This window comes from Ovis aries, chromosome 3 (assembly GCF_016772045.2).
Source record: "Ovis aries strain OAR_USU_Benz2616 breed Rambouillet chromosome 3, ARS-UI_Ramb_v3.0, whole genome shotgun sequence".
Classification (NCBI taxonomy): domain Eukaryota; kingdom Metazoa; phylum Chordata; class Mammalia; order Artiodactyla; family Bovidae; genus Ovis; species Ovis aries.
In genome coordinates this window covers 216,550,184-216,575,948 of record NC_056056.1, presented here as the reverse complement: position 1 = coordinate 216,575,948, position 25,765 = coordinate 216,550,184, and the positions used below count along the sequence as shown (strand labels likewise).

The window sequence follows — 25,765 nt, the reverse complement described above, 5'->3', positions numbered from 1 at the left end:
ACAGATTTCTCAGGAGGCAGGTCAGGTGGTCTGGTATTCCCATCTCTTTTAGAATTTTCCACAGTTTGTTGTCATCTACACAGTCAAAGGTTTTGGCATAGTCAATAAAGCACATGTTTTTCTGGAACTCTCTTGCTTTTTCGATGATCCAGTGGATGTTGGCAATTTGATCCCCATCTGCTGAATGAATGAATGAATCCTTCATTTGACAGATGGGAAAGCTGAGGCCTAAGGCAATATCTCTAGAGGAAAACAGTAGCATGGGAAAGACTAGAGATCTCTTCAAGAAAACTGGAGTTACTGAAGGAATATTTCATGCAAAGATGAGCATAATAAAGGACAGAAATGGCAAGGACCTAACAGAAGCAGAAGAGATTAAGAAGTGGCAAGAATACACAGATGGACTATACAAAACAGTTCTTAATGACTCTGATACCATGACGGTGTGGTCACTCACCTAGAGCCAGACATCCTGGAATGTGAAGTCAAGTGGGCCTTAGGAAGCATTACTATGAACAAAGCTAGTGGAGGTGATAGAATTCAAGCAGAGCTATTTAAAATTCTAAAAGATGATGCAGTTAAAGTGCTATACTCAATATGCCAGCAAATTTAGAAAACAGCAGAGGCCACAGAACTGGAAAAGACGATGCTGTTAAAGTGCTGTACTCAATATTTCAGCAAATTTGGAAAACTCAGCAGAGACCACAAAACTGGAAAAGGTCAATTTTCATTTCAATCCCAAAGAAAGGCAACGCCAAAGAATGTTCAAATTACTGTACAATTGTGCTCATTTCACATGCTAACAAGGTCATGCTCAAAATCCTTCAAGCTAAGCTTCAACAGAACATGAACCAAGAACTTTCAGATGTACAAGCTGGATTTAGAAAAGACAGAGGAACCAGAGATCAAATTGCCAACATCTGTTGGATCATAGAAAAAGCAAAGGAATTCCAGAAAAACATCTGCTTCTGCTTCAGTGACTATGCTGAAGCCTTTGACTGTGTGGATCACACCAAACTGTGAAAAATTCTTAAAAGATGGGAATACCAGACCACCTTACTTATCTCTCCTGAGAAACCTGTATGCAGGTCAAGAAGCAACAGTTGGAAAAAAAGAAAAGCAACAGTTAGAACCGGACATGAAACAATAGACTGGTTCAAAATGGGAAAGGAGTACAGCAAGACTGTATATTGTCACACTGAAAATTTACCTTATATGCAGAGTACATCATGTGAAAGGCCTGGAATTGGGCCAATGCCCCACTTTTTCGTCTTTGATGGGTGGCCTTGGAACTGGCGAGTGTGTCAGGTAGCTTGCTGATGTGTTCCAGTGACCACATACTGAAGCTCAAGGTCTAGTGGAAGTGGACTAGTCTGTTATCTTGGACCTATTTGGTTTTAATCAGTACGTGGTGTCCTCAGGATGTGTCATTCTTTCAAAGGTTGTGCCCTGCCCCCTTCCCTTTTGCGTCATTCCCACAGCCTGGTGCAGCATCTGAGATGCAGCGAGACTCCAGGAAGAATTTCTTATTGAGCAAATGAGTGACTCAGGACCCCAGAGCTCCTTTTCCAGTGAAGAGGTGACTGAACCCTGAGTCTGATGTCATGAAAACCTAACCTAGAATCAGACTTGAGCTCTGTCCTTTCTTAATTGTATGACTTTTGCCAAATTATTCCTTTTTGGCCTGAACTTAGTTTTCTCTGTAAAAGGGGACAGTGTGGGCCATAATTCCTTGTCTGCCATTCTGAAATAAAAAGTTTTGATTTATAATGTTAAGTTTCTGGTATAAAGGAAAGTGATTTGGTCATATATTCTTTTTCATATTCTTTTCCACTATGGTTTAGTATAGGATATTGAATACAGTTCCCTGTGGCATACAATAGGACCTTGTTTCTCTATTTTATACACAGCAATTTGTATCTAATCCCAATCTCCCAATTCATTCCTTCCCTAACCCTTTTTCTCTTTGGTAACCATACCTTTGTCTTCTATGTGAGTCTGCTTCTGTTTGGTAAGTAAGTTCATTTGTATCATATTTTAGATTCCACACAAGTGATATCACAGTATTTGTCTTTTTCTGTCTTTACTCAGTATGATACTCTCTGCTGCTGCTGCTGCTGCGTCGCTTCAGTCGTGTCCGACTCTGCGCGACCCCATAGACGGCAGCCCACCAGGCTCCCCCATCCCTGGGATTCTCCAGGCAAGAACGCTGGAGTGGGTTGCCATTTCCTTCTCCAATGCATGAAAGTGAAAAGTGAAAGAGAAGTCGCTCAGTCGTGTCCGACTCTTAGCGACCCCATGGACTGCAGCCCACCAGGCTCCTCCGTCCACGGGATTCTCCAGGCAAGAGTACTCTCTAGGTCCATCCATATTGCTGTAAATTGAATTATGAAAAACTTAAGTCAGTTGGCGGCAAAAACGAAACTAATCTGAATTTTTTAGGCAGCAACGTTAGCCTTGAACTGTGGGGCTATTTATTCCACTCCATGTGAATATTCATGTCTCTTTACAGAATTAATGTGTTTCATTAAAGAGCTTAGGGAGGATTACATAATATACAGTATGTGCACCATACTGCATGATATTATCTAAAACATGGAAAATGCTCAATTTGGAAACAGATCTGGCCTCAAAGATTTCCCATAAGGGGCTGAGGACTCTCAACACTGCCACTGGGGGATGGAGTGAAGGTTAGTTGAGAACGTTTTCTTAATAACGGTGTGAGCAATGGCCAGGCCCAGAATCAAAGAACAGAACGGGGTGGGATGGAGGTAGAAGGTGGGAAAGTGTGTGTGTGTTCACCCACAGAAAAGAGGCTGGAGCAGCTAGTTAGGGCAGATTCTTGGCTTGCAGGCTCAGGAGCTAAGCCTTACACCAGAGGAAATAACTAGGAGTGGGGGTGAGGAAGGGCACGGGAAGTAACCAAAAGATAATACGATTTTTAGATCTGGATGGACAAGCCTGGCGGGAGGGTGAGCAACTAGGAGACTCCTAGGTGACGACGAGCCCAGGCAGAGATGAGCGAGGGTCCTTCATGCAGAGGATCTGGGAGGCAGGGAGAGCCAGGCTTCGTGACGCCCGGCAGCTGGTGAGGGTTTCGCCGCCTCAGACCTTCAGAATCAAGAGCCAGGCCCCGCAGCCCGATAGTGGGAGGAATGGCCTAGATGGAGCTAGAGGGAGGGGAAATCCCAAATCAGCACGTATTAAAGGCAAGCTGGTGTCGGGAAGAGCCTCTGAGTTGGGAACCAGGAAAACCAGGGGTTCAGTCTTTTCTAACTTTGAGTTGGTGGGGGCTGCGGAACTGATTCCACTTCCCAATATGCCTGCAAAATGGCAACATCGATGATCCAGAGTGCTGGAGGGAAAGGATATACCACGTGTGAAAACGCTTAGGAACTGAAGCCCCGATAGGGTTATTCAATTCCAGAGGTGACTGACCATCTCCTTTCAGCGTAATAGCGCGTTTCAACGTTTCCTTAAAAGTTGGCTACTGTCCAACGCTGTAGGGTAACAGTACTTTCATTTTATGCCGGCGCGTCCGAAAATTTTCTCGAAGTGTGATCCCAGCCGCTCGCTGTAGGACCTCTAAATCCCGCCTACCAAACTGACGCCCTGGTCGGAGCGCAAGCAAGGCGAGAACGAGCATGCGCGGAAATGGAGTCCAGTGTCTGCTCCGCGACCCGACGTCTGCCGCGGGTGCGCGCTCGTACGCCGGAAGGGGCGGAGCCAGACTAGCATTTATATATCTCGCGCGGCCCGCGGGCCGACCTCTACCGGCAGCTTCCGACGGCAGGATGGTATGTAGTGTCATGGCGGCTTCCTCTTTGTCGTGGTGGCCTGGCTGAATCCGCGGCACATCGCCGCCATCTCGGCTCACCCGGCGCCGGGGTTCTGCTGTAATAGCACGGGGCACTCAGCGGAACCCGCGGTCAGGTCTATTTCCTGGAAACGTCTGGGACTTGAGGATGGTGTGGGGGCGGCCGAGAGGCCTGGGCCCGACAATTTTCAAACCATAGACTGACTTCCTGGATTTCGATCTCAGCATTCGAGATTCAAGTCTTGAGCCTTTTGGCAGGAGGACAGTGTGTGCGATTGTTTGGCTCGAGTGTTAAAGAGGTGCAGAAATACAGGCTGTCAGGCTGGGGAGGGTATTCGGGGCAGGAGTTGTTGAGGCCTCATTCTGAAACGTCTGGGAAGGTTGGTACAGCTCCTTTGGCCTCTAGAGTTGTCAGAAACCAGAAATGATGAACTTATTGACGGGCGGACAGAGACGCTGTGCTGATTGTCATGTTCTGATTTGGCTCTGCCGAGTTCTAGTGGCCTCCATTTTCCAGTTTGGCTCCCGCTGGGAGCATCGGGAATCCTTCAGTACCGTTGCCCACCACCCAGCCCTTTGACAAGGAGTCCCTGGGCAAAGTGGCAACAATGATGATCAGAATCTTGAGCGTAAGGCTTGTTAAGCCATTCTTAATGCGACTCTCTGGTGTGTCTTTGTCTTTAAGAGGACAAAGGGGATGGTTCCTTTTAAGTTATAAGGTGAGGGGTTGAGGTAAATATTCAATTCAGGTGTGGCTGAATAATGCCTTCTGGATGTGTGATTACAGAGAATTTAACTTAGTTCAGAATGTAAATTTTTTAACCTGGGTTGCTGGCGTGGAGTCATCATTGCTTGAAATCCTCTTGAAACCTAGGCCTCTGGGAACGAAGCTCCTCAGAAGGTGCTAACGTTCTTCTATTTCTCTTAGTCTCACAGGAAGTTCTCTGCTCCCAGGCACGGGTCCCTGGGCTTCCTGCCTCGGAAGCGCAGCAGCCGGCACCGCGGGAAGGTGAAGAGCTTCCCCAAGGATGACTCTTCCAAGCCCGTGCACCTCACCGCCTTTCTTGGCTACAAGGCTGGCATGACCCACATTGTGAGGGAGGTCGATAGGCCAGGGTCCAGTAAGTACATGCTGCATCTTTCTAGCTGATGGGAGAGCTGGAGTTGGTGGGAACTGACTAGATGGGGCCAAGCAGTCAGAAGGGAGCAGGCTTTGGGGGAGATCAACAGAACCTCTGGACTTGAGAATGGAAATATATTTTAGGATTGATTAGTGCCCCAGAGTTCAGGTGACTGGCATTGTTATAGGCAGAGGGGTGTAATGAAGTCAAGGAGCATGGGCGAGTAAATTTGTTAAGAGCCAAAGAATAGAAGGATTCCCCTGCTGGCTCAGTGGTAAAAAAAAAAAAAACCTGCCTGCCAAGCTGGAGACCCCTGGGTTGGTAAGATCCCTGGAAAAGGAAATGGCAGCACGTTGCAGTATTTTTTTCCTGGGAAACTGAAGTAGAAAAGTGACTGAGTAGAACACGTAGCACTGAGTACTGAAACAGATAGCGTTGGACAGTTAAAATGGTTTCTAGGCTCCGGTGTTACTACCTTACTATACTTGGTATTCTTGTGAAAGCAATGAGGAATTAGTCTCTAGAGGTGGTTATAACTGACCAGACCTGGAGCCAGACTTAACGTGGTTGAGTAGGGTCCAGATGGGTTTGATTGAGTTGAAAATATCTGCGCGCCAGCTGAACAGTCTGTAGTGAGGACAGGCCTGAGAGGTGCAGACTGCTGCAGACCCCTGTCCTGTGGCAGATTGCTGGCCTGGGAGGGCACGTGTAGGGCCTCGCTGGTCCGCTCAGCTTCTGACTGCTCGCTCTGTTTGCAGAGGTGAACAAGAAGGAAGTTGTGGAGGCCGTGACCATCGTGGAGACTCCGCCCATGGTGATCGTGGGCATCGTGGGCTACGTGGAAACACCCCGAGGCCTCCGGACCTTTAAGACCATCTTTGCTGAGCACATCAGCGACGAGTGCAAGAGGCGCTTCTACAAGAACTGGTAAGGGAGCCGCGGCTGGGCTCCGCGGGGAAAGGGCTGTGTGCTGTGTAGGGCCTCAGCTCCATGGCCGACGGCAGGGCAGCTGCTCTCGTGTCAGGCTTAGTTTCCTCTTGGGCAGAACAGTTCTCAGGGACAATGGGGGCAGCGTCCCGGACAGTTCCTTTGGTGTAGACCTTGGGTGCTGCCTCAGTTCAGCAAGCCTCTTGGTTACTGACAGGTATGGGGGTCTACAGAGCGGTGACTAACGCCCCCAGCCCACCCCAGGTGTGTGGTCTGGTTAATGGCTAACTTGGAGCAAGAATTTGTGTATCCAAATGTCATGTTTCATTATTAACCTTGTGGACCTCTGCTCAGCTCCGCTCGGCTCTGCCCGATGAGCTCCATCCAGGCTCCGCTTGCCGGTGGAAAAGGCTCCTTAGAAGCCGGCAATGAGCCCCATCCCCACACGGTGCCTGTATGCCTCCCCCTCACCTGGTGGAGGGGTGATCAAGGCTGGCACCTGGGCCCCCTCCCCAACTCTGCTCTGCTCCTGAAGGCATAAGTCTAAGAAGAAGGCCTTCACCAAATACTGCAAGAAGTGGCAGGACGTAGATGGCAAGAAGCAGCTTGAGAGGGACTTCAGCAGCATGAAGAAGTACTGCCAGGTCATCCGTGTCATTGCCCACACCCAGGTGAGCTGGCCAGGGCCAAGAGGAGGGTGACTACCCGCTGCTGCCCGTCTGTGAGGGCGGTGGCCTACGTGGTCACCGGTGGCTTTGGGGGGACTCTGTTATCTTCTGAATTGATTCTGTGCTCAACGTTTTGTGCCAGACCTCATGATTTCAGGAATAGTAAGATTTTCAGGTCTTTAAATGTATTTTCCTGGTGGGTGAGAGATTGTTAAAAGCAACACAGTCCAGCCAAGGCCCTGCCTTGAGACCTGGGTTCCTGGGGCTGGAACCTAAGGACACGGTGGCTTGAGAAGGCATCCAGTGGCTCCACGCAGGGCTTTTTGTTACCAGCAGAGGGCACTGTGTCCCCAGTGAATCTTACTTAGATAAAACCATGCCCCGTTTTTAGGAAAACTGGTTGAAGGAATTGGTGAGTCATAACTTACGTAGGTAGTCTAGCACCTAACTGAAAATAGTGTTGAGAGGCTGACTTGAGTTTGCACTTCAGACCTGGCTTGAGTTGAATTAGCTTTAGCTTTTAGTTTTCTGGGTTAGACTGGGTGTAATCTGGGTTGTTAAACCTGTGTGTTTACCTGTCATTTCTAAGTGAAGAGTCGTCTTGTGTGGTTAGTGGTGACACATTACCACAGCCTCGTGCTGTGTCCACTGAAGGTAGCTCAGTATTATAGCACCGGCCAGCTTTTAAAAAGCTTGGTTTAGATTTTGTTCCTCATAGCTTGTATTTGCAGTGCTATACTGCTCTTTTTAAAAGTGGCTTGTTGGCAGTAAAGAGCATGCTAGACGGCTAGGGTAAACCAGAGCGGGTACCCCAGAGGCACTGGCCAAAAGGACGTCTGGAACAGGGAGCTGGTTGGTGGAAGGTTCTTGATGTTTGGCCCGGCTTGAGGTCCTCTCACACTGAATTCCCTGTGCCTTTCTAGATGCGCCTGCTTCCTCTGCGCCAGAAGAAGGCCCACCTCATGGAGGTCCAGGTGAACGGAGGCACTGTGGCCGAGAAACTGGACTGGGCCCGCGAGAGGCTTGAGCAGCAGGTCCCTGTGAGCCAAGTGTTTGGCCAGGATGAGATGATTGATGTCATTGGGGTGACCAAGGGTAAAGGCTACAAAGGTGAGCTTTGCAGTGGCCTGAGTTGCTGTGGTTACCCTGGGAGAGTGATGCTGGGCCCCGCTGTTGAGTGATGAGGCCGTGGAATGAGTGCTGGGCACAGCGCCCGAGTCAGACTGCGGAAATGTTCCTTGCTGCCTGCCTTCTGAGAATAGCTCTGGTCAGGTGGTTGGGTCAGTGTGTGGGACTGGGGTGAATGGCTTTCGAACACACTGCAAAACAATGGGCTCCAGGCTTCGTAAATCCTCTTGGGTCCACATGATATTCTGGTACAGGGATGATTCTCTAAGGCCTGATCTTGTTGCTGAAACGGTGCATGTCTAAGCTGATAATGACCCTGGATGGATGGAGGCATATAGAGGGAGAGGATTGTTGCAGTCAGGTGGTGGTGGACAGAGCACCGCGAACTGAAGTTGGGCATTCGTAGCATGAAAGGGCCAGTGGCATGGTGTTAACAGACTGTCTCTCCCAGGTGTCACCAGCCGTTGGCACACCAAGAAGCTGCCCCGTAAGACCCATCGAGGGCTGCGCAAGGTTGCCTGTATTGGGGCATGGCATCCTGCCCGGGTGGCCTTCTCTGTGGCTCGGGCTGGGCAGAAAGGCTACCATCACCGCACTGAGATCAACAAGAAGGTGAGGTGCACGTGGGGCCCCTGTGGAGACTTAAACCTTAGGGGAGCTGAGTGGCTCCGTTATTGGGGGTTGTGGGGGGTTCTAGTCCTTGTCATCCTCAGTCCATTGGGTGGAGCCTCACATGGACTTAGTTGCTCATGCCTGGTGGCACCGTTGTGACTCGTTAGTGTCCTGGTTTGTAAAGTGCCATCCTTGAAGGTGATTCTGGTCAGGTTGAGGATGGGAGCCTCGTTTATCCTCTTCTGTCCCATGGTGTTGGTGAGGCCCCATCCCTTATTTCCCTGGATTGTTCGGCCCAGGCAGCTTTTCTTTGCTACAAGCCTGGGATGCCCCATCATGAGGGTCAAGGTCATAACTGCTTTCCCAGAGTCCTTTGTAGGCTCCCCTGCCCCCAAGTTGGGGAATCGTTTGTCCCTGATGGCAGTCCTTGCCTCCAGTCAGCTTGAGTCCCTGCCTTGTTTTCTTGTTAATCAAATATTTATGCTCATTTCTTCCTTTAGATCTACAAGATTGGTCAGGGCTACCTCATCAAGGACGGCAAACTGATCAAGAACAATGCCTCTACTGATTACGATCTGTCTGACAAGAGCATCAACCCTCTGGTGAGTAATGGGAGCTGTCCTTGCAAATCCTGTCTGGTCTGGCGGGGGATTTCCCTGAGTCCCAGGCCTCCCTTAGGGGCTCAAGATCAGTTTTTCCCCACAGTTCACTGGTCCCCTGGGCAGCATCCAGCCACAGTGGGGACTGTTTGTGGGGTGGGGCCAGCTGTTCAGTGATGAGACCCTGGAATGAGCGCTGGGCACAGCGCCCGAGTCAGACTGCGGAAGTATTCCTCGCTGCCTTCCTTCTGAGAACAGCTCTGGGCCCACCAGGACCAGGGTGTGGGCGTGGTCAGATCTGGCTACAGCCTCATGCTTGATCTGTGCTGACCCGGTGACCTTGCTCCTTCCCAGGGTGGCTTTGTCCACTATGGTGAGGTGACCAATGACTTTGTCATGCTCAAAGGCTGCGTGGTGGGAACCAAGAAGCGAGTGCTCACTCTGCGCAAGGTGAGGCTGGGAGGGGAATGCCGAGCTCTGTTAGGGGAGTTGGTTGGGAGGAAAAGCAGGAATTGCTATGCCTGACGTCTTGGGAGGAGAAAATTCCGGCTGGCTTGGCCCAGATGTTTGTTGCTTGCCTATATATGTATATATTCCTCATCTGTATTCTCACCTCATCCCTCTAAGATGAAGGGCTATGAACTAAGGTGGTACAGGGAAAGGCTTGGCTCTCTAACCTTCCCCTCTTGGCCCACAGTCCTTGCTGGTGCAGACCAAACGGCGGGCCCTGGAGAAGATCGACCTCAAATTTATTGACACCACCTCCAAATTTGGTCATGGTCGCTTCCAGACTGTGGAGGAGAAGAAAGCCTTCATGGTAAGTACTTAGCTTGCTGCCCTCAGGCTGGGGTGGGGGTGGCTTTCAGCTGCTATTACCTGTTAGCCTGCCCATGTGGTGCTGATACAGAAGGTGCTTCTTTGTGCCAGGGCTGGGGAGACCATTCCAGAGTCTGACCCACTGGGGTTGGGAAAGTTGTGACTGCTGCCTTCTGCCTCTAATGTTGCTGGTTCTCTCTCCACAGGGACCACTTAAGAAGGACCGAATTGCAAAGGAAGAAGGGGCCTAATAGAACAGATTATACAGCTGGTAGAATCTCAATAAAATTATTTTCCAGTGACATCTGCCTCTGACTTTGCTTTCTCAGTTATGGCCACTTCCTTGGGCCCTCATGCTCCCTGGGTCCCCCCAGCTCTTTGCCCTACCACGGTGGCCCCAGCCTTGTGAAGATGAGCAGAAGTTGAGAGCCAGCCAGCCTGGGGAGTGAGCTTTGTGTGAAATGTTTGTCATTGGGCAAGGTGTCTTGGTTGCTTGTGTGGCAGTGCATGAGGCAGTGGGGATCTGGAGTCCTTGTCACCCACTGGCAGGGCAGACCCTGGCTCTGCTGAGTGTCCAGCTACATGGTTTAGTCAGTGATCACTGGAGGGATTCCAGTTGGGGCTTGCTGAGGTTCTTTCATAGCCATCAGCCAGGTTCTGGCTGTGGGAGAGAATGGATGTTGACAGCCGAAGGGCCTGCATGTCCCTTGGGGCCCAGAACAAGAATTTGCTTTGTGGAAGCCCCTGGTGATTAAAAGTGACTTCATTAGAATGAGAATATGGGTTGGTGGGGGTTAAGTGTTTGGACCTGGCTCACATGGCTTGTCATGTTATTGAAACCCTGTTTGCATTCTGGTCTCTGGCTCCTGTTGTGCTGACCATTGTTGAGCATCTGGCATCTTGTAGGCCAGTCAGCAAACAACTGGGAGATGGTGAGGGAAACCTGGAGTGCCGCAGTGCATTGTGAAAGTCAGTCGTGCCTGACTCTGACCCCATGGACTGACTACAGTCCATGGAATTCTCCAGGCCAGAACACAAGTGGGTAGCATTTCCCTTCTCCAGGGTATCTTCCCAACCCAGGGATCGAACCCAGGCTGTTGAGAGCTTGGTTCCTGGACCTCTGCGCTGGCTTCTGGGGTCTCGCCCACCCTTTGGTGCAGTGAATCCCAGCATCTCCTTTCCAGTCCCAGCTGCCCATGTCATCTAAGTGGCATGTTTTGCCTTGGCCCCACCTAAGCAGGGCAGAGACCACAGCCCCCGCACTTCTGACATCCCTGCCCAGCATCTTAGCAGCCGGCTGGTTCTGGTATTCTCTGAGCCTTGGTTTTCTATTCTTTTGGAGGAGTTGTAATGGGAAGATTGGCCCAGTGAGCGTATGTGCTCCATTGTGTGACTCTGACCCAATGGACTGTGTAGATGCCAGGCTCCCCTGTGCCATTTTGCAGACGAGTCCAGGAGTGGGTTGCCATTTCCTTCATGGGATCTCCCTGACCAAGGAACCTAACTCAAGGCACTGCGGGTTCTGTGTCAGGATTACTGGAGGTGGCCTGAATTGAGCCTCTGGTTCTCAATAAACATGCCCCCCACACACCACCCCCCGCCCCCTCCACACTTGGTTGGGTTCTGTGGTAGAGGAGGCTGAGCAAGAACCCTTAAGCCTGGGGCCCCTCCCCACCATCTTTGCCCAGCTTTCCTGGAGTCCCTTCTGAGCTGAGTCGGGCAGTGGGCCTTAAAGCCCGCCTCTGCTAGTTTGCTACCCTTGCAACACCCGTCTTCCCAGGACCCGGGCCCTGAGCTGCACTCAAGGCTGCAGCCACCAGGGGGCAAGAGTGGGCAGCTCCCTGTTGGGACAGCCTTGCAGGAGGGCTCTGGACTGCAGGAGGCTCAGTTCCCTCCTCAACCAGGGCCGCTTCAGATGCCCCATAGTCCCCGGAGTCAAGCCTGCAGCCAGAGAGGGTCAGGACCTGCCCCAAGGCCACCAGGCAGCTCTGGCAGAACCAGAGGATGGGAGCTGGGTTCCTGGTCTTGTCACTGCAGAAGCTTCTCCCGTCCTGGGGAAGGTGCTGAGATGGTTGAGGCCCCACCTGGTCCCCTTGCCCACCCCAGTTGCCCTTGGCCTCTGAGCCCGGGGGCCTGCGCGGACCTTATGTCAGCCCTGGAGCCTAGCTGCCCATCCAGCCCAGGTAGGAAAGGCTTTGCTGGTTTGAGATGTCTTGGCTGGGCCTCACTCCCTTTTAGGAATCTGCCCAGTTGCAGAGGATGACAACTGTAGAGATGGGGCCCAGAGAACAGGCTGATGCGTGCGCACATGCATCCGGCAGCAGAGACAGACCGCACCCTCCTGGCCCCACACCTGCACACAGAGAGACTTCAGGAGCAGGCTTGCTTGACTGAGCCCCTGTCTGCCGACCATCCCTGTATCCCTGTGTCCCCATCCTCCTCTTTGTTTCTGCCCTGCCCCTGGCCAGGGAGTGATCTTGGGCACCTTCCAGGTCACAGATCTGAACCTCAGCCTCAGCTGGTTGGAGACTGACACCTTGGCAGTGGGGGTTGTGGGACCCAGTGCAGAAGGTGGACCCAGTGGGTTCACAGAACCACTGGAGCTGTGGTCAGAATGAGAATTTGGGCTTCCCAGGGGCAGCACTAAGCCCACCCATGTGTGTGGGATCAGCTTCACTCTTAAGAAACCCTGAGTGCCCGCCAGGCACACAGGTGCTGGGGAAGCCGTGCTGAGCTTAGAGGCCCAGCTCTTGAGCTTATCCTCTAGTTGGGGAGGGCAGACAGTAAACACTGGCAAACAGGACAGTTTTAGAAGTGATGAGGGACTTCCCTGGCGGTCCAGTGGTTAAGACTCCGAGCTTCCACTGCAGGGGGGTACAGATTCTATCCCTGGTCATGGAAATAATCTCCTAGGCTGTGTCTCACAGCGTAAAAAAGTTTAAAAAAAAAAAAAAGCGTTGGTCTGCTAAGGTTTATTATTTAGATAATAGAAGCGATGGATGCTTTGGCCCTGAATCAAGGCCAGCAGTTTGCGGAAGCTGTCAATGTTAAGCAGGAGCCTAAAGAAATCTTTGTATGGTCTGTTGGCCTTTTCAGAACTTTGAAAATGAAATAGTCGAATGATTCAAAAGAAACATCTGAGTCATTGGTGATAGATGTGGGGTAATACTTACTTGTAGTTGATTGATGCATCTGTTAGTCGATTCCAGAATTTAGAGATCCCTGATATAACTTGGGGCTTCCCAAGTAGCTCAGTGGTAAAGAATCTGCCTCCCAATGTAGGAGACATGGGTTCAATCCCTGGGTTGGGAGGATCCCCTGGAGGAAGAAACGGCAACCCACTCCGGTATTCTTGCCTGGAAAATCCCACGGACAGAGGAGCCTGCTGGGCTACAGTCCATGGGGTCCCAAAGAGTCAGACAGAACTGAGCATACACACATGATTTAACTTGTTCATTAGAATTATGATACTGTTAAATCCAATTATTACAAAAAGAATTGCTGTGGGTCTAAAACCAGTAGGATGATTCTGAACTGTGCGTGCTGTGTAGCTGCAGTCCACGGGATTCTCCAGGCAAGAATACTGGGGTGGATTGCCCTTTCCTCCTCCAGGAGCTCTTTCCAGCCCAGGGATCGAATCTGTGTCTCTTCTTTCTCCCACGTTGGCAGGCAGGTTCTTTACCACTGGGGCCACCTGGGAAGCCCTCCAAACTGTGAGCTTCTTTTGAATATTATCATTTTGTAAGGTCCTGGGTATACCAGGGCCCTGACTGGTATATTTTACTCTTCATTCAAATTGGAAACTTATATTTACTATTGGGTTGTTAAACTTTTTGAGCTGAGTCTTGGATTATGAGGGCCTTCCCAAGTGGCACTAGTGGTAAAGAACCTGCCTGCCAACGCCAGAGACTTAAAGAGATGTGGGTTTGATCCCTGGGTCGGGAAGATCCCCTGGAGGAGGGCATGGCAACCCACTCCAGTATCCTTGCCTGGAGAATCCCATGGACGGAGGAGTCTGATGAGCTACCGTCCATAGGGTTGCAAAGAGTTGGACATGACTGAAGCAACCCACACACACGCGCGCACACACACACACACACACACTGGATAGTGAAGGGCTCTATATTACAGACATTGATTGAGAACGTTTCTTTCATAGTATATGCTTTTTGGCTGTGCTGTGCAGCTTGTGGAATCTTAGTTCTCTGACCAGGGATTGAACACGGGCCTCGGCAGTGAAAGCATGGAGTCTTAACCATTGAACTGCCAGGGAACTCCCCTAAATGCACTTTTAAAAGAAGAGGGAGGGGGGTTCAGGATGGGAGACACATGTACACATGGCTGATTCATGTCAATGTATGGCAAAAACCACAACAATATTATAAAGTAATTAGCTTTCAATTAAATAAATTAATTTTTAAAAAAGAAGTGCTAAATGCTGTAAAGAAATAAAACAGGGATCGAGAGAGATGGGGCAGGGGAGGCCTTTCTGAAACCTGAGGGTGTATTGGATCCAACCTCGTGGAGCTCTAAGGGGTGAACATGCCCCACTCAAAAAGACCAGTGGGTGCATAGGCCCTGAGGTGGGAACGAGGCTTTGGGGCTCAGATCTGAGCTCTGAAAGGAAACAACTCTCCAGGGGAAAGTCTGAGTGAGTGGGCATGTAGCAGGTGCTCAATAAACGTTCCCTGCATCTCTGGGACTCATCAGTGCTTGGGTGTCCCGAACGGGGGTCCCCAGGCCTTTCCGTGGGCCTGCAGTGGGCGGGACAGGCATCCGGGCCTCCTGAGATCCATGTCTGTGCGTGTCACGGAGAGCGGTCTCCAAGTGCCCAGAGGTCTGTGTTTCCTGTCACCAGAACCCCATACAGGCCTCTCCGGAATCCTGCGGTGACAAAACAAGGAGCTTCATTCCATTCCTCCTAAAAAAAAGAATAAAGAAAATGCTGGAAATTTCTGAGCAAGTGAGAACATGGAGATGGCAGAAGCCACCATTGCCTTAAAAGGCAGAGCCAGCAACTTTGTGGAGCTCACCTGGATACGGGCTTGGGGGTGGAGGTGCTCTTCCCCAATCCTTGCCCCTCAGTCCTCATCCGCCATCACCCCCAGCCCTGCCCCTGGCCCCCAGGTGCCTGGCCTTGGCTTCTAGCGACGTCACCCTTCTCCCATCGGCTCTCGGCACGCAGCGGCTTGTCTGAAGCTTCTGTGGGTCCCCCGCCTTCCTTACGACATTCTGCTGCTAGGCTGGCACTCAGGGCCTGCTGTCCCCTCCAGCTCCCTATGCCTTCCAGGATCCGGACTCCTGGCTGCTCCCAGGAACCCCAAGAGCTCTCCCTGTCCTTCCAGCAGAGGCTCCAAAGCCTGAGCTGGACCCCTACGAGGAGAGAGGGTTAACATCTATGAGCCCAGAAATGAGGGAGGTGGCATTCAGGACACTTCCAGGCCCTATTAACACGTTGTTCAGCCGCTAAGTTGTGTCCAACTCTTCTGTGACCCCATGAACTGTTGCCGGCCAGGCTTCTCTATCCATGGGATTTCCCAGGCAAGAATACTGGAGTAGGTTGCCATTTCCTTCTCCAGGGATCTTCCTGACCCAGGGATTGAACTCGCATCTCCTGCATTGGCGTGCGGATTCTTTACCACTGAGCTACCAGGGAAGCCCCTGTTAACATCAGAACTGTTAAATGTTGAATGACTGCCCTTGGCACCCATCAGCCGTCTGGACCCACATGCTGCCCAGGGCCCAACTTCACCAGCTCCTTGCCCTTGATAACCAGCGCTCATGTTGACTTTGAAGGCCTCCAGAGGGTGGTGCCTGGGTTAGCAGGTGGTAATAACTATGAATAATTTATACCTATCGGTCACTGTCCTATGTACTTCATATATATAAACTCAATACTCAGGCAAAGGAGAAAAGGAAAGATACATCCATCTGAATGCAGAGTTCCAAAGGAGAGATAAGAAAGCCTTCCTAAGTGATTAATGCAAAGAAACAGAGAAAAACAATAGAAATGGGAAAGACTAGAGATCTCTTCAAGAAAATTAGAGATACCAAGGAACATTTCATGCAAAGATGGGCTCAATAAAGGACAGAAATGGTATGGACCTAACAGAAGCAGAAGAGATTAAAAAGAGGTGGCAAGAATACACAGAACTGTACAGAAAAGACCTTCGTGACCCAGATGACCACGATGGTGTGATCACTCACCTAGAGCCAGACATCCTGGAGTGTGAAGTCAAGTGGGCCTTAGGAAGCATCACTATGAGCTAAAGGAGGTGATGAAATTCCAGCTGGGCTATTTCAAATCCTGAAAGATGATGCTGTGGAAGTGCTGCACTCAATATACCAGCAAATTTGGGAAACTCAGCAGTGGCTGCAGGCCTGAAAAATGTCAGTTTTCATTCCAGTTCCAAAGAAAGGCAATGCCAAAGAATGTTCAAATTACCTCACAATTGCACTCATCTCACATGCTAGCAAAGTAATGCTCAAAATTCTCCAAGTTAGGCTTCAAAAGTACATGAACCGAGGACTTCCAGATGTTCAAGCTGGATTTAGAAAAGGCAGAGGAACCAAAGATAAAATTGCCAACATCCACTGGATCAAAGAAAAAGCAAGAGGGTTCCAGGAAAACATCAACTTCTGCTTCATTGACTACACTAAAGCCTTTGACGGTGTGGATCACAGTAAACTGTGGAAAATTCTTAAAGAGATGAGAATATCAGACCACCTTACCTGTCTCCTGAGAAATCTATATGCAGATCAAGAAGCAAAAGTTAGAACTGAACATGGAACAATGGACTGGTTCCAAACTGGGAAAGGATTATGTCAAGGCTGTATGTTGTCACCTTGCTTATTTAACTTATATGAAGAATACATCATGTGAAATGCCAGACTGGATGAAGCACAAGCTGGAATCAAGATTGCTGGGAGAAATATCAGTAACCTCAGATACGCAGATGACACCACCCTTATGGCAGAAAGTGAAGAGGAACTAAAGAGCCTCTTGATGAAAGTGAAAGAGAAGAATGAAAAAGCTGGCTTAAAACTCAAAATTTCAAAAATGAAGATTGTGGCATCTGATCCCATCACTTCATGGCAAATAGATGGCGAAACAATGGAAATACTGACAGACTTTATCTTTTGGGGCTCCAAAATTGCTGCAGATGGTGACTGCAGTCATGAAATTAAAAGACGCTTGCTCCTTGGAAGAAAAGCTATCACCAACCTAGACAGCATACTAAAAAGCAGACATTACTTTATGGACAAAGGTCTGTCTAGTCAAAGCTATGGCTTTTCCAGTAGCCATGTATGGCTCTGAGAGTTGGACTATGAAGAAGGCTGAGCACCAAAGAATTGATGCTTATGAAGTGTGGGGTTGGAGAAGATTCTTGCAAGCCCCTTGGACAGTAAGGAGGTCACACCAGTCAATCCTAAAGGAAATCAGTCCTGAATGTTCATTGGAAGGACTGATGCTGAAGCTGAAACTCCAATACTTTGGCCACCTGATGCAAAAGAACTGACTCATTGGAGAAGACCCTGATTCTGGGAAAAATTGAAGGTGGGAGAAGGAGGTGACAGAAGATGAGATGGTTGGACGGCATCACTGACTCGATGGACATAAGTTTGAGCAAGTTCTGGGAGTTGGTGGTGGACAGGGAAGCCTGGTGTGCTGCAGTCCATGGGGTCGCAAAAAGTCATACATGGCTGAACGACTTAACTGAACTGAACTATACTCAGGATCACCCCTTGAGGCAGCTCCAATTATTACCCCCATTTTATAAATAAATTGAGGCTCAGAGAGAGTGTACTACTTGCCCAAGGGCACACAGTGTATAACTTGTGGGGTGGGATTTGAACCTGAGCATCTCTTCACCCTAATCCTATGGTATTAGGACCTGCAAAGCATATTTTGGCTCAAAGGAGGAGGAGTTGGTGCTTATTTGGTTTTTGGTTTTTGTTTGGGCATTGCCATGTAGCATGCGAGATCTTAGTTCCCTGACCAGGGATAGAACCCCTGCCCTCTGCAGTGGGGGGCATGCAGTCCTAACCACTGGAATGCCAGGAAAGTGCCCAAGGAGGCTTATTTGTTGAGTACCTACTGTGTGCCAAACCTTATGTTAGACCCTTTCAAAGCTACTCTATTTAATCCTTGCAACCACTATTTCCATTTCACAGTTGGGGAAAATGGAGGCCCAGAGAGATTCAGAGACTCTTTCCAGGTCAGAGAGGTAGAATGTTCTCCGCCAGGCATCTTAGATGCTGTCTCCCTGGGTGATTGTGACAGTCCTCTGAGCGGTGTGACGAGGTTCCTGGCGTCACTCCTGTTTTCACAGTGAGGACGTTGAGACCTGGGAGACTAAATCAGAGGCCCTCACTCAGACGGGACTCTCAGCAGTGCTGATGTGGAGAGCCAAGTCCAGGCCCCAGGAGGCTGGTGCTAACCACTGCACTGCACTGCCCTCATTGAATGGGGGCCTGGAGGCTCATGGCGAGGAACAAGGAGCGAGAGAGGATGCCACATCCCAGCAGCCCCACGGCACCGACCACCCCTCGTAGATGCCCGACTCCGGCCTCTGCTTGCTTGAGAGGTGGCACGATGGGGGGCACCAGGGGATGCTGCCCTCAGGGCGGCCAGCACACTGGCGGGGTACCAGGTACCACAGTCGGCCCCCTCCACTTGCCTGAGCCCCACAGCTGGCCTCTGGGTCACCGGGCTTCATGTGACTATGGAGAAGTGACCTCTTCTCCTGGCTCCCTGCCCCAGCCCCTTGTAGCCAGGCAGAGGAAAAGGGCTGTGAGAGAAGGCGCTAAAGATAGCTGACAGGCCAACTTCCCCATCTCCTTGGCCACCACCTCGTCCCCCGCCACGGGCTCCTCCAAGCAGGCCCCCACCCCACAGCAGCCGCTCCCCAGAGCCTCGTCACCCAGCCTGGGGCATCACACAGGGACCCAGGCCGTGGTCCTAATGTGAAGGTTCCCCACTGTCCAGGCGCTAGGCCAGGCAGGGATGTGACTTGTCCATTCTCAAAGTCCCTGCCCCCTGCCCCCCAAGGTGACAGGAGGGGAGTTTTTTATCACCCCCATTTTCTATGTGGGGAGCCTGAGCAGAAGGGGACAGCAGCTCCCTGGAGCATAGCAGCCCATTCACGCCCCAGTGCCCACAAGCACACCTCCACCCTGACCCAGTCACCTGGTTCCATCCGACTGTGAGCACACCAGCACAGCGACATGAAGGCCCCTGGAGACAGCACGCCCTCCTGTTTCCTCAGGGTCAGCCGCTCACCTGAGTGCTCCAAGATGTGTTCCGTCAAAGGCAGGGCCCTACCCTGCTCAAGAGCTTTCCATGACTCTCCGCAGCACATTTCTTTGTGCATACAGCAAAAACTTGTATTTATCACATCCTGTGCATCCGGCTGAGCACCGAAGAATTGGTGCTTTTGAACTGTGGTGCTGGAGAAGACTCTTGAGAGCCCCTTTGACTGCAAGGAGATCAAACCTGTCAATCCTAAAGGGAATCAGCCCGGAATATTCATTGGAAGGACAGATGCGGAAACTGAAGCTCCAATACTTTGGCCACCTGAGGCGAAGAGCTGACTCACTGGAAGAGACCCTGATGCTGAGGAAGATTGAGGGCAGGAGGAGACGGCGGTGACAGAGGATGAGATGGTTGGATGGCATCACTGGCTCAATAGACATGAGTTTGAGCAAACTCCGGGAGATGGCAAAGGACAGGGAAGCCTGGTGTTTTGCAGTCCATGGGGTCGCAAAGAGTTGGACATGACAGCGACTGAACAACATCAGCAATGCATCAGGCACCTTGGTGTGGCATTCAACATGTATCACCATTTAGCCCCAGTCAACCTCCAGCTCATTGAAGGCTGGTGTGCCCTGGTCATGTGGGGCCACCAGAGTCATCCTGCCCAGGCCTTCTGGCTGTGCTGTGATGACCTCATGAGGTGAGTCAGGCTGGATGCCAGCTCAGCCCCTTCTAGCACCGTGACAGCCCCCGGAAACCGCAGTGAGGATTCAGCAGGTCCTCTATGGGACACGCCACTGACCTGAGTCTTCACTCAATGTCCAATCCACACTCCCTATCAGTAAATACTGAATGTCTGGACAGAACCCCAAAGAGGCAGTATTTTACTTCTGTTCCACAGATGACCAAACCATTTGCCATGAGAACTCAGTATCTGGGCCTCAGTTTCCTCATCTGAAAGAATGGGGGCTCAGGGCAGCCTGGGTTGGATTTCTCAGGACCCTTTTAGCTGAGACAGTGAAAGCCAAAAGCCAGCACAGAGCAAGGAAAGAGAGAGTGAGGAAAAGGGAGGGAAAGAGAGATTCCACAGGCAGCAATAGTCAGGGAAGGCTTCCTGAAAGAGGGAGGCTTGAGTCTCTGAAAGCTGAGCAACACCCAGCCCAGGGCTAACCTGAATAAATGTGTGGTTCTGGAAGGGTAGGAAAGCACAGAGCAAAGGAATGAGTTTGTAACAGGGATTTCAGGCACAGCAGGAAGCAAGTCGAGAGAGATTTGGGGGTGGCTGGTGGGAGGTCTCCCCTGAGACTGTCGTTGCACCTCATCGGAGGGAGCCCACTTTTGCAGACCAGGTTGGAGTGGGTGGGGGTGGGGCCTCGTGGCCTTGTGTATCTGTGTATCTGGAGCTTGCCACCCATTGGCTCTCTCATATTTTATTTTTTATTTTTGGTGATGCACAGGCTTCTTTAGGGCCTTAGTTGCCCTGCAGCACGTGGGATCTTAGTTCCCCAACCAGGGATCAAACCTCTGTCCCCTGAATTGGAAGGCAGATTCCTAACCGTGGGGCCACCAGGGAAGTCGCCTCTCTCTCTTTTTAAAAAAAAACATTGATTTTTCTGTTGGCTGCATCGGGTTTTAGTCATGCTACGGGATCTGCACTGTGGTGTTCAGGCTTCTCTCTAGCTGTGGCATGTGGGCTCAGTAATTGCAGGGCACGGGCTTAGTTGTCCTGTGACATGTGGGATTTTTAGCTCCACCACCAAGATTGAACCTGAGTCCCCTGCCTTGGAAGGTGGATTCTTAACCACTGCAGCCCCAGGGAATTCCCTGCATTGGCTCAGTTACTCGTCACATCTAGAGGGGCAGCCGGCACAGAGAGGACAGCCAGTTCACAGGCTAGGAATCCGGGCTGGACCTCTGGGGTTCCTCTGCTCCCTTTTATCTAGAAGAGGGAAGGGAGAGGAAGTTTTTCACAGAAGCAGGAGGCCCACGCCTCAGAGCTTCTGCTAGAATGCTTTCCCTCTGACGCTCTCTCTGCTTCTCCTGCACCATCCGCACCAGCGTTATCACTCCATTATTTTTGCTGCTCTTTGCTCCATGTCTGTCTTCCCAGCCACACGGCACCTCCCCGAGTCAGAGGCCAGTCTGTTCTGCTCGTTTTGTGCCCTCTGTACACAGCACAGTGTGCATAGCAGGTGTTCAACAGATACTTCTTGAAAGACCAACTGACCAAAGGCATGAATAAACAAGCTTAAGAATGAATGAAATGGTTTGTCCAAGGTCATCGAGGTAGTCAGGGAAGCGGGGCCCTGGGGGAACCCAGGGCTCCTGCCTCTTGCCTTCTGTCTGGTTTTCCCGCTTCTGCCTGGACGTCCTTGTGGAGGGTCCACCGTGCAGCCGGAGTGACCCTGTTAGAACACAAGTCAGGTTGCCTCCCTCCATATGGAGCTTCAGTTTTACAAGATGAGAAGAGTGACAGGGATGGGTGGTGGCTGCCAACCGGGTGAATGTATACCAGTATTTATTGATTTATGTCTTCAGCCGCACTGGGTTTTAGTTGCGGCACGAGGGATCTAGTTCCCTGACCAGGGCTCGAACCCTGGCCTCCTGCAGTGGAAGCGTGGAGTCTTAGCCGCTGGACCACCAGGGGAGTCCCATGGATATACTTCATACCACTGAACTGTGCACTTAAAAATGGTTAAGGTGGTATATTTCATCTTACTTGTATTTTAACACATGCACACACATGGCACCGTTCCTCTGCTCAGAGCCCTGCATGGTTCCCATCAATGCCGTCACTAGAGGAAAAGCCTGGGCCACCCTAGACACCCTACCACCCCGACCTCACCTCTCTAACTCTCCCCGAACTCATGCTCATCCACGGCCACACTGACCTCTCTGTTCCTCTGACATGGCAGGCCCACTCCTGCCCCAGGACCTTTGCACTGGCTCTTTCCTCTTCCCACAAGGCCTCTGCTTAGAAGTCTGCAGTGTGTTTGTTGCTCGGTCGTATCCGACTCTTTACGACCTCATGGTCTGTCTTTGGAATTCTCCAAGCAAGAATATTGGAATGGGTTGCCATTCCCCTCTCCAGGGGATCTTCTTGACCCAGGGAGAGATGCTGCTTTCTCACCGCAGACATCACCCTATTTACTGCTGCTGGAACCTGCTTCCCCGGTACTCTTGACCTGCTACCCCTCCACACCTTTCTTCTGCAGCCTGTCCCCTGATACTGAAACCAGAGAGAAAGGGGCAGGGCACAACCTTTAAAAGAATGACATAGCCTGAGGACACAACATATACGGGTTAGAACCAAATATGTTCAAGATGGCAGATGAGCCAACTTCTGCTAGACCTTGAGCCTCAGTACATGCTCATTATAACACATCAGCAAGCTAAATACACACCCACAGGCACCATGACAGTCCCAAGGCCGACCATAAAGGTCAAAAAGTGAGCGCGACCCAATTCCTGGAAATTCCCCACCCTTTTCCCCAAATAGGTGGAATACTCCTCCCACTCATTAGTCCATGAAATTACCCTCCCCTATAAAAACTGACAACCCCCAGGCCCTGGTGGTGCTCAGATAAATCCGCTTCTTGCCTATCACTTTGACCCTTACTGAATTCTTTCTGTGACGAGACATCAAGAACCTGAGCTTCGTGAAGTCCTGACTCCAAGAATGTGGTTTCAGTGAAAAGATTGCAGGTTCAGGTCCCAAACCACGTTCCACGGTTTCACTACCATCTGCAGAAGGGACTTAGGCATCCTGTTTACTGTCTGTCGCCCCCTCTCCTGTTCTCCAGGAGAGTTCAGGTTTTTCTGAGAAGTTGGAACTCAGGTTTCCAGAGAAGGTGGAAGTGCGTGGAAAGGGATGTGGTCTGGAGCGCGTGAGAGAGAGAACTCCAAGAGGCCAGCAACTTCCTCAAAGCAAATTTAGGAAAAAGCTGAAGTGAAAAAGGCTTGGGCAGCTGAGGGTTTCCTGCAGGCGGGTCCCAGGGGCTGGGGGCTTGTGTCCAAGTGTGAGTGTGCATGTGTGTGACTTTTTCTCTGTGTGTGTTTCTCTGCACACAGGTATGTGGGTGGTGGGCGGAGGGGATCCTGAAATAAGTGCTCTGCCCTCTGTGGGCTGTAGGGTTGAGCTAAGTGGTCTCGAGACTCCCCAGTGCTGCTGCAGGCTCAGCGCTTCCGTCCCTTGCCTTCCCAGGGCGATGTGACCTAACAGGACAGCACGTGGGCTCTGGATCCAGATTCTCAGGGTCCCCATCTCAGCTCTGTTGCTGACTGTGTGACTTTAAGGAAGCCATTCAGCCACACTGGGCTTGGTCTCATCATCTGTAAAATGGGCGTGATCAGCCCAGAATCCGTCCCTAGCTTTGTTGCTGGGATCTGATGAGTGAAGGCCTGTGAGAGGCTGGAACCAGCCGTGGGGCCTCAGTAAAGACCCACAGTCCCCACTAGTCTAAGACCCAGGTGGGGTAAGACCCAGCCCAGCCTTGGGGAGTGGGTGTCCCGGCAGAGGCCGCCACTGGCAGGGCAGTGGGGCTGCAGAGCGGAAGCCCGAGGTGGTCCAGAGGAGACACTGGCCCCAGGCAGGTGGTCTCACTGAGGCCTCAGAGATGAGGATGCTCTGGCCTGGGAAGGATGGGGGAGTCAAGGAAGCTGCAGGGAAAGAAACGGCCTGGCAGAGGCCACCAGGAACTCAGTGAGACCCATGCCTGTGGGATCATAGGATGAGACTGAGTGCAGCCACAGAGCCCTAACGAGAGCCGAGCTGCCTTAGACTTTGTCCCTGGGCAGCAGGGAGCCAGGGAGGTATTTGAGCAGGGGCTTGGAGGCCTCTGCCCAAGGCTTCTGAAGAAAGTGCAAGTGTTAATCACTCAGTCATGTCTGACTCTTTGCGACCCCATGGCCTGTAGCCCACCAGGCTCTTTTGTCCATGGGATTTCCTATGCAAGAATACTGGAGTGGGTTGCCATGCCCTCCTCCAGGGGATCTTCCCAACCCAGGGATCGAACCCTGGGTCTCCGGCATTGCAGGCAGGTTCTTTACCATCTGAGCCACCAGGGAAGCCCAAGGCTTTTTCTTCCAGGCTAATGAGGAGGCACCCTCCCAGCATAGGCTGAGAAGATGAGACATTTTTGTACACAATACTGAGACAGCAAGGTCTGAGTAATTACAGCATGCAGCTTAGTGGAGGAGTGAAGTCTTAAGCAGGCAGAGAGGCCCAGGGGAACCTGATCTGGGAAGGCTTCCTGGAGGAAGATGCCCTGGAAGTGAGCCTTAGTGGAAGCTGTAAGCGACTGCTGCAGCGAGCTGGGTGACTTTGGGTGAACGGCTGCCCTCTCTGGTCTCAGACTCCAGGTGCTCTACGGCTGTCTCAGCTCTGACATTCCGCGGTCAGGGAAGGGGACGACTGGAATCTGCCAGGGGCAGATTCTTGGTTTAGACAGCCCGCCTGCCTCGGTTTCCCCTCTGCATAGAGCTGGGGCGAGGCAGGGAGAATAATAATGCTTGATTGTCAAAACCTTGTACGCCTCGGGGGCCAGATGCCAGGGATTGTTTTCCATTCCTAGGAGGGTGGGCCCTTCCTGCCAGGAGAAAATTCCAAGCTCCTCCAGCCAGGGAGGGGGTAGACCCTGCCACCCCTGTGACCACACACCCACCTCCCGAACCTGCAGCATCAAGGGCCTTCTTTCTCTTCTCCTCTCTGTTGGCAAAAGGAAGCCGCCCAGGGCGTGGAGGAGAGGCCCTCAGCTCCTTCGATTTGCTCAGAAGCGCCCCCTCTCCCTTCCTGCCTTTGCTGTTCCATGAGCAGAGAGACCTGCCCAAAGCAGGGGCCAGTGGAATGACCCCACCAAGGCCTGGCTTGGTCTGCTCCTGGTTGTTAGTCTGGGTGGTGGGAAGATTCCCCGGGCTTGTGTCCTCTGGGATAATGTGCTTGTTATTTGGGAATTTTCTGCTTAATCCGCCTGCCAGTGCAGGAGACTCCAGCTTGATCTCTGGGTTGGGAAGATCTCCTGGAGAAGAGAGTGGCAACCCACTCCAGTATTCTTGCCTGGGAAATCCCACGGACAGAGGAGCCTGGCGAGCAACAGTCCATGGGGTCTCGAAAGAGAACTAAACGACTACGACAGAGAGTCCCAGAACCCCAAACCGTGGAACTCCAAGTGTCTGTGGTCCTCATCTTTGGCTGTGAGAGACTGCATTTCTGAAATTATTTGGTTCAAAGAGTCTTGGGGGCCTGGAATAAAAGCATTCCAATATCTGATGGTCCTGGGATTTTCTGGTTATGAGAACCTACGGTTCTAGAGTGTTCTAATTCCCAGACGCTGTGGTCCTGGACGTCTGGATCCAGTTGCCTGTAGTCCTGTTGCCACACCTTGTGTCGAGGATGGCCCAGGAGCTGGTGGTAGGGCAGGAGGGCCACCGAGGAGGGGGCGGTTGGGGGTGGCACGGTGGCAGGCCAGGTGCGCTGGTGTGGGTGTTGGCGGCAGCTCTTGCTGACAGCTGGGCAGGGGCGGCTGTCTGAGCTCATGGCACCTGGCCCTGACCCAGGACTGGGAGGGGACCCAGAAGAGGCTAGGCTGAGAACTTTCCAGACACTCCGCCACCTCCTTCCTTCCCTGGGACCCTTCTCCCGTTGCCCACTGAACTCCCAGTAGCTGAGAGTGCTGGCCCATTGAGGGGAACCCCCTTGCCCCCCATGAACAAGTAGGGGACTCTGGGCGCAGCCTGGTCCCACTGAGGACAGGGGCGGTCCAAGACCTGTCCCCAGCTTCCTGCTGCCAGTCCAGGGCTCTTTCCATGTGGTCTCACATTAT

The 25,765-nt window shown here is 51.6% G+C and overlaps 1 protein-coding gene and 5 non-coding genes across 6 annotated transcripts; all 6 read left to right on the top strand.

Moving 5' to 3' along the window:
• The first annotated feature begins 3,629 nt into the window (after positions 1–3,629).
• Positions 3,630–9,990, top strand: RPL3 (ribosomal protein L3). The gene is made up of 10 exons (XM_004006999.4): positions 3,630–3,797; positions 4,746–4,938; positions 5,697–5,865; positions 6,401–6,536; positions 7,457–7,643; positions 8,113–8,273; positions 8,774–8,875; positions 9,227–9,322; positions 9,570–9,689; positions 9,895–9,990. Exons 1-10 carry the CDS (start codon positions 3,645–3,647, stop codon positions 9,937–9,939), a joined length of 1,362 nt encoding a protein of 453 aa, XP_004007048.2. The 5' UTR covers positions 3,630–3,644; the 3' UTR covers positions 9,940–9,990.
• LOC114114229 (small nucleolar RNA SNORD43) lies at positions 4,237–4,300 on the top strand. The gene has a single exon (XR_003589059.1). It is a non-coding gene; the product is annotated as a small nucleolar RNA SNORD43 (small nucleolar RNA).
• Positions 6,345–6,400, top strand: LOC114114277 (small nucleolar RNA U82P). The gene has a single exon (XR_003589105.1). It is a non-coding gene; the product is annotated as a small nucleolar RNA U82P (small nucleolar RNA).
• Positions 7,703–7,796, top strand: LOC114114265 (small nucleolar RNA U83B). The gene has a single exon (XR_003589095.1). It is a non-coding gene; the product is annotated as a small nucleolar RNA U83B (small nucleolar RNA).
• LOC114114264 (small nucleolar RNA U83B) lies at positions 9,038–9,131 on the top strand. The gene has a single exon (XR_003589094.1). It is a non-coding gene; the product is annotated as a small nucleolar RNA U83B (small nucleolar RNA).
• A 2,702-nt stretch (positions 9,991–12,692) lies between the features above and the next one.
• LOC114114246 (small nucleolar RNA SNORA2/SNORA34 family) lies at positions 12,693–12,827 on the top strand. The gene has a single exon (XR_003589076.1). It is a non-coding gene; the product is annotated as a small nucleolar RNA SNORA2/SNORA34 family (small nucleolar RNA).
• The last annotated feature ends 12,938 nt before the right edge of the window (positions 12,828–25,765 follow it).

What these genes read in the sequence shown, in the direction of transcription:
- RPL3 (XM_004006999.4), top strand. Translation starts at nt 3,645, where the DNA reads ATGCGCGGAAATGGAGTCCAGTGTCTGCTCCGCGACCCGACGTCTGCC. An exon ending in GTGTCATTGCCCACACCCAG is followed by an intron (nt 6,537 to 7,456) that starts GTGAGCTGGCCA and finishes GTGCCTTTCTAG; the next exon opens with ATGCGCCTGCTTCCTCTGCG. An exon ending in CAAGGGTAAAGGCTACAAAG is followed by an intron (nt 7,644 to 8,112) that starts GTGAGCTTTGCA and finishes TGTCTCTCCCAG; the next exon opens with GTGTCACCAGCCGTTGGCAC.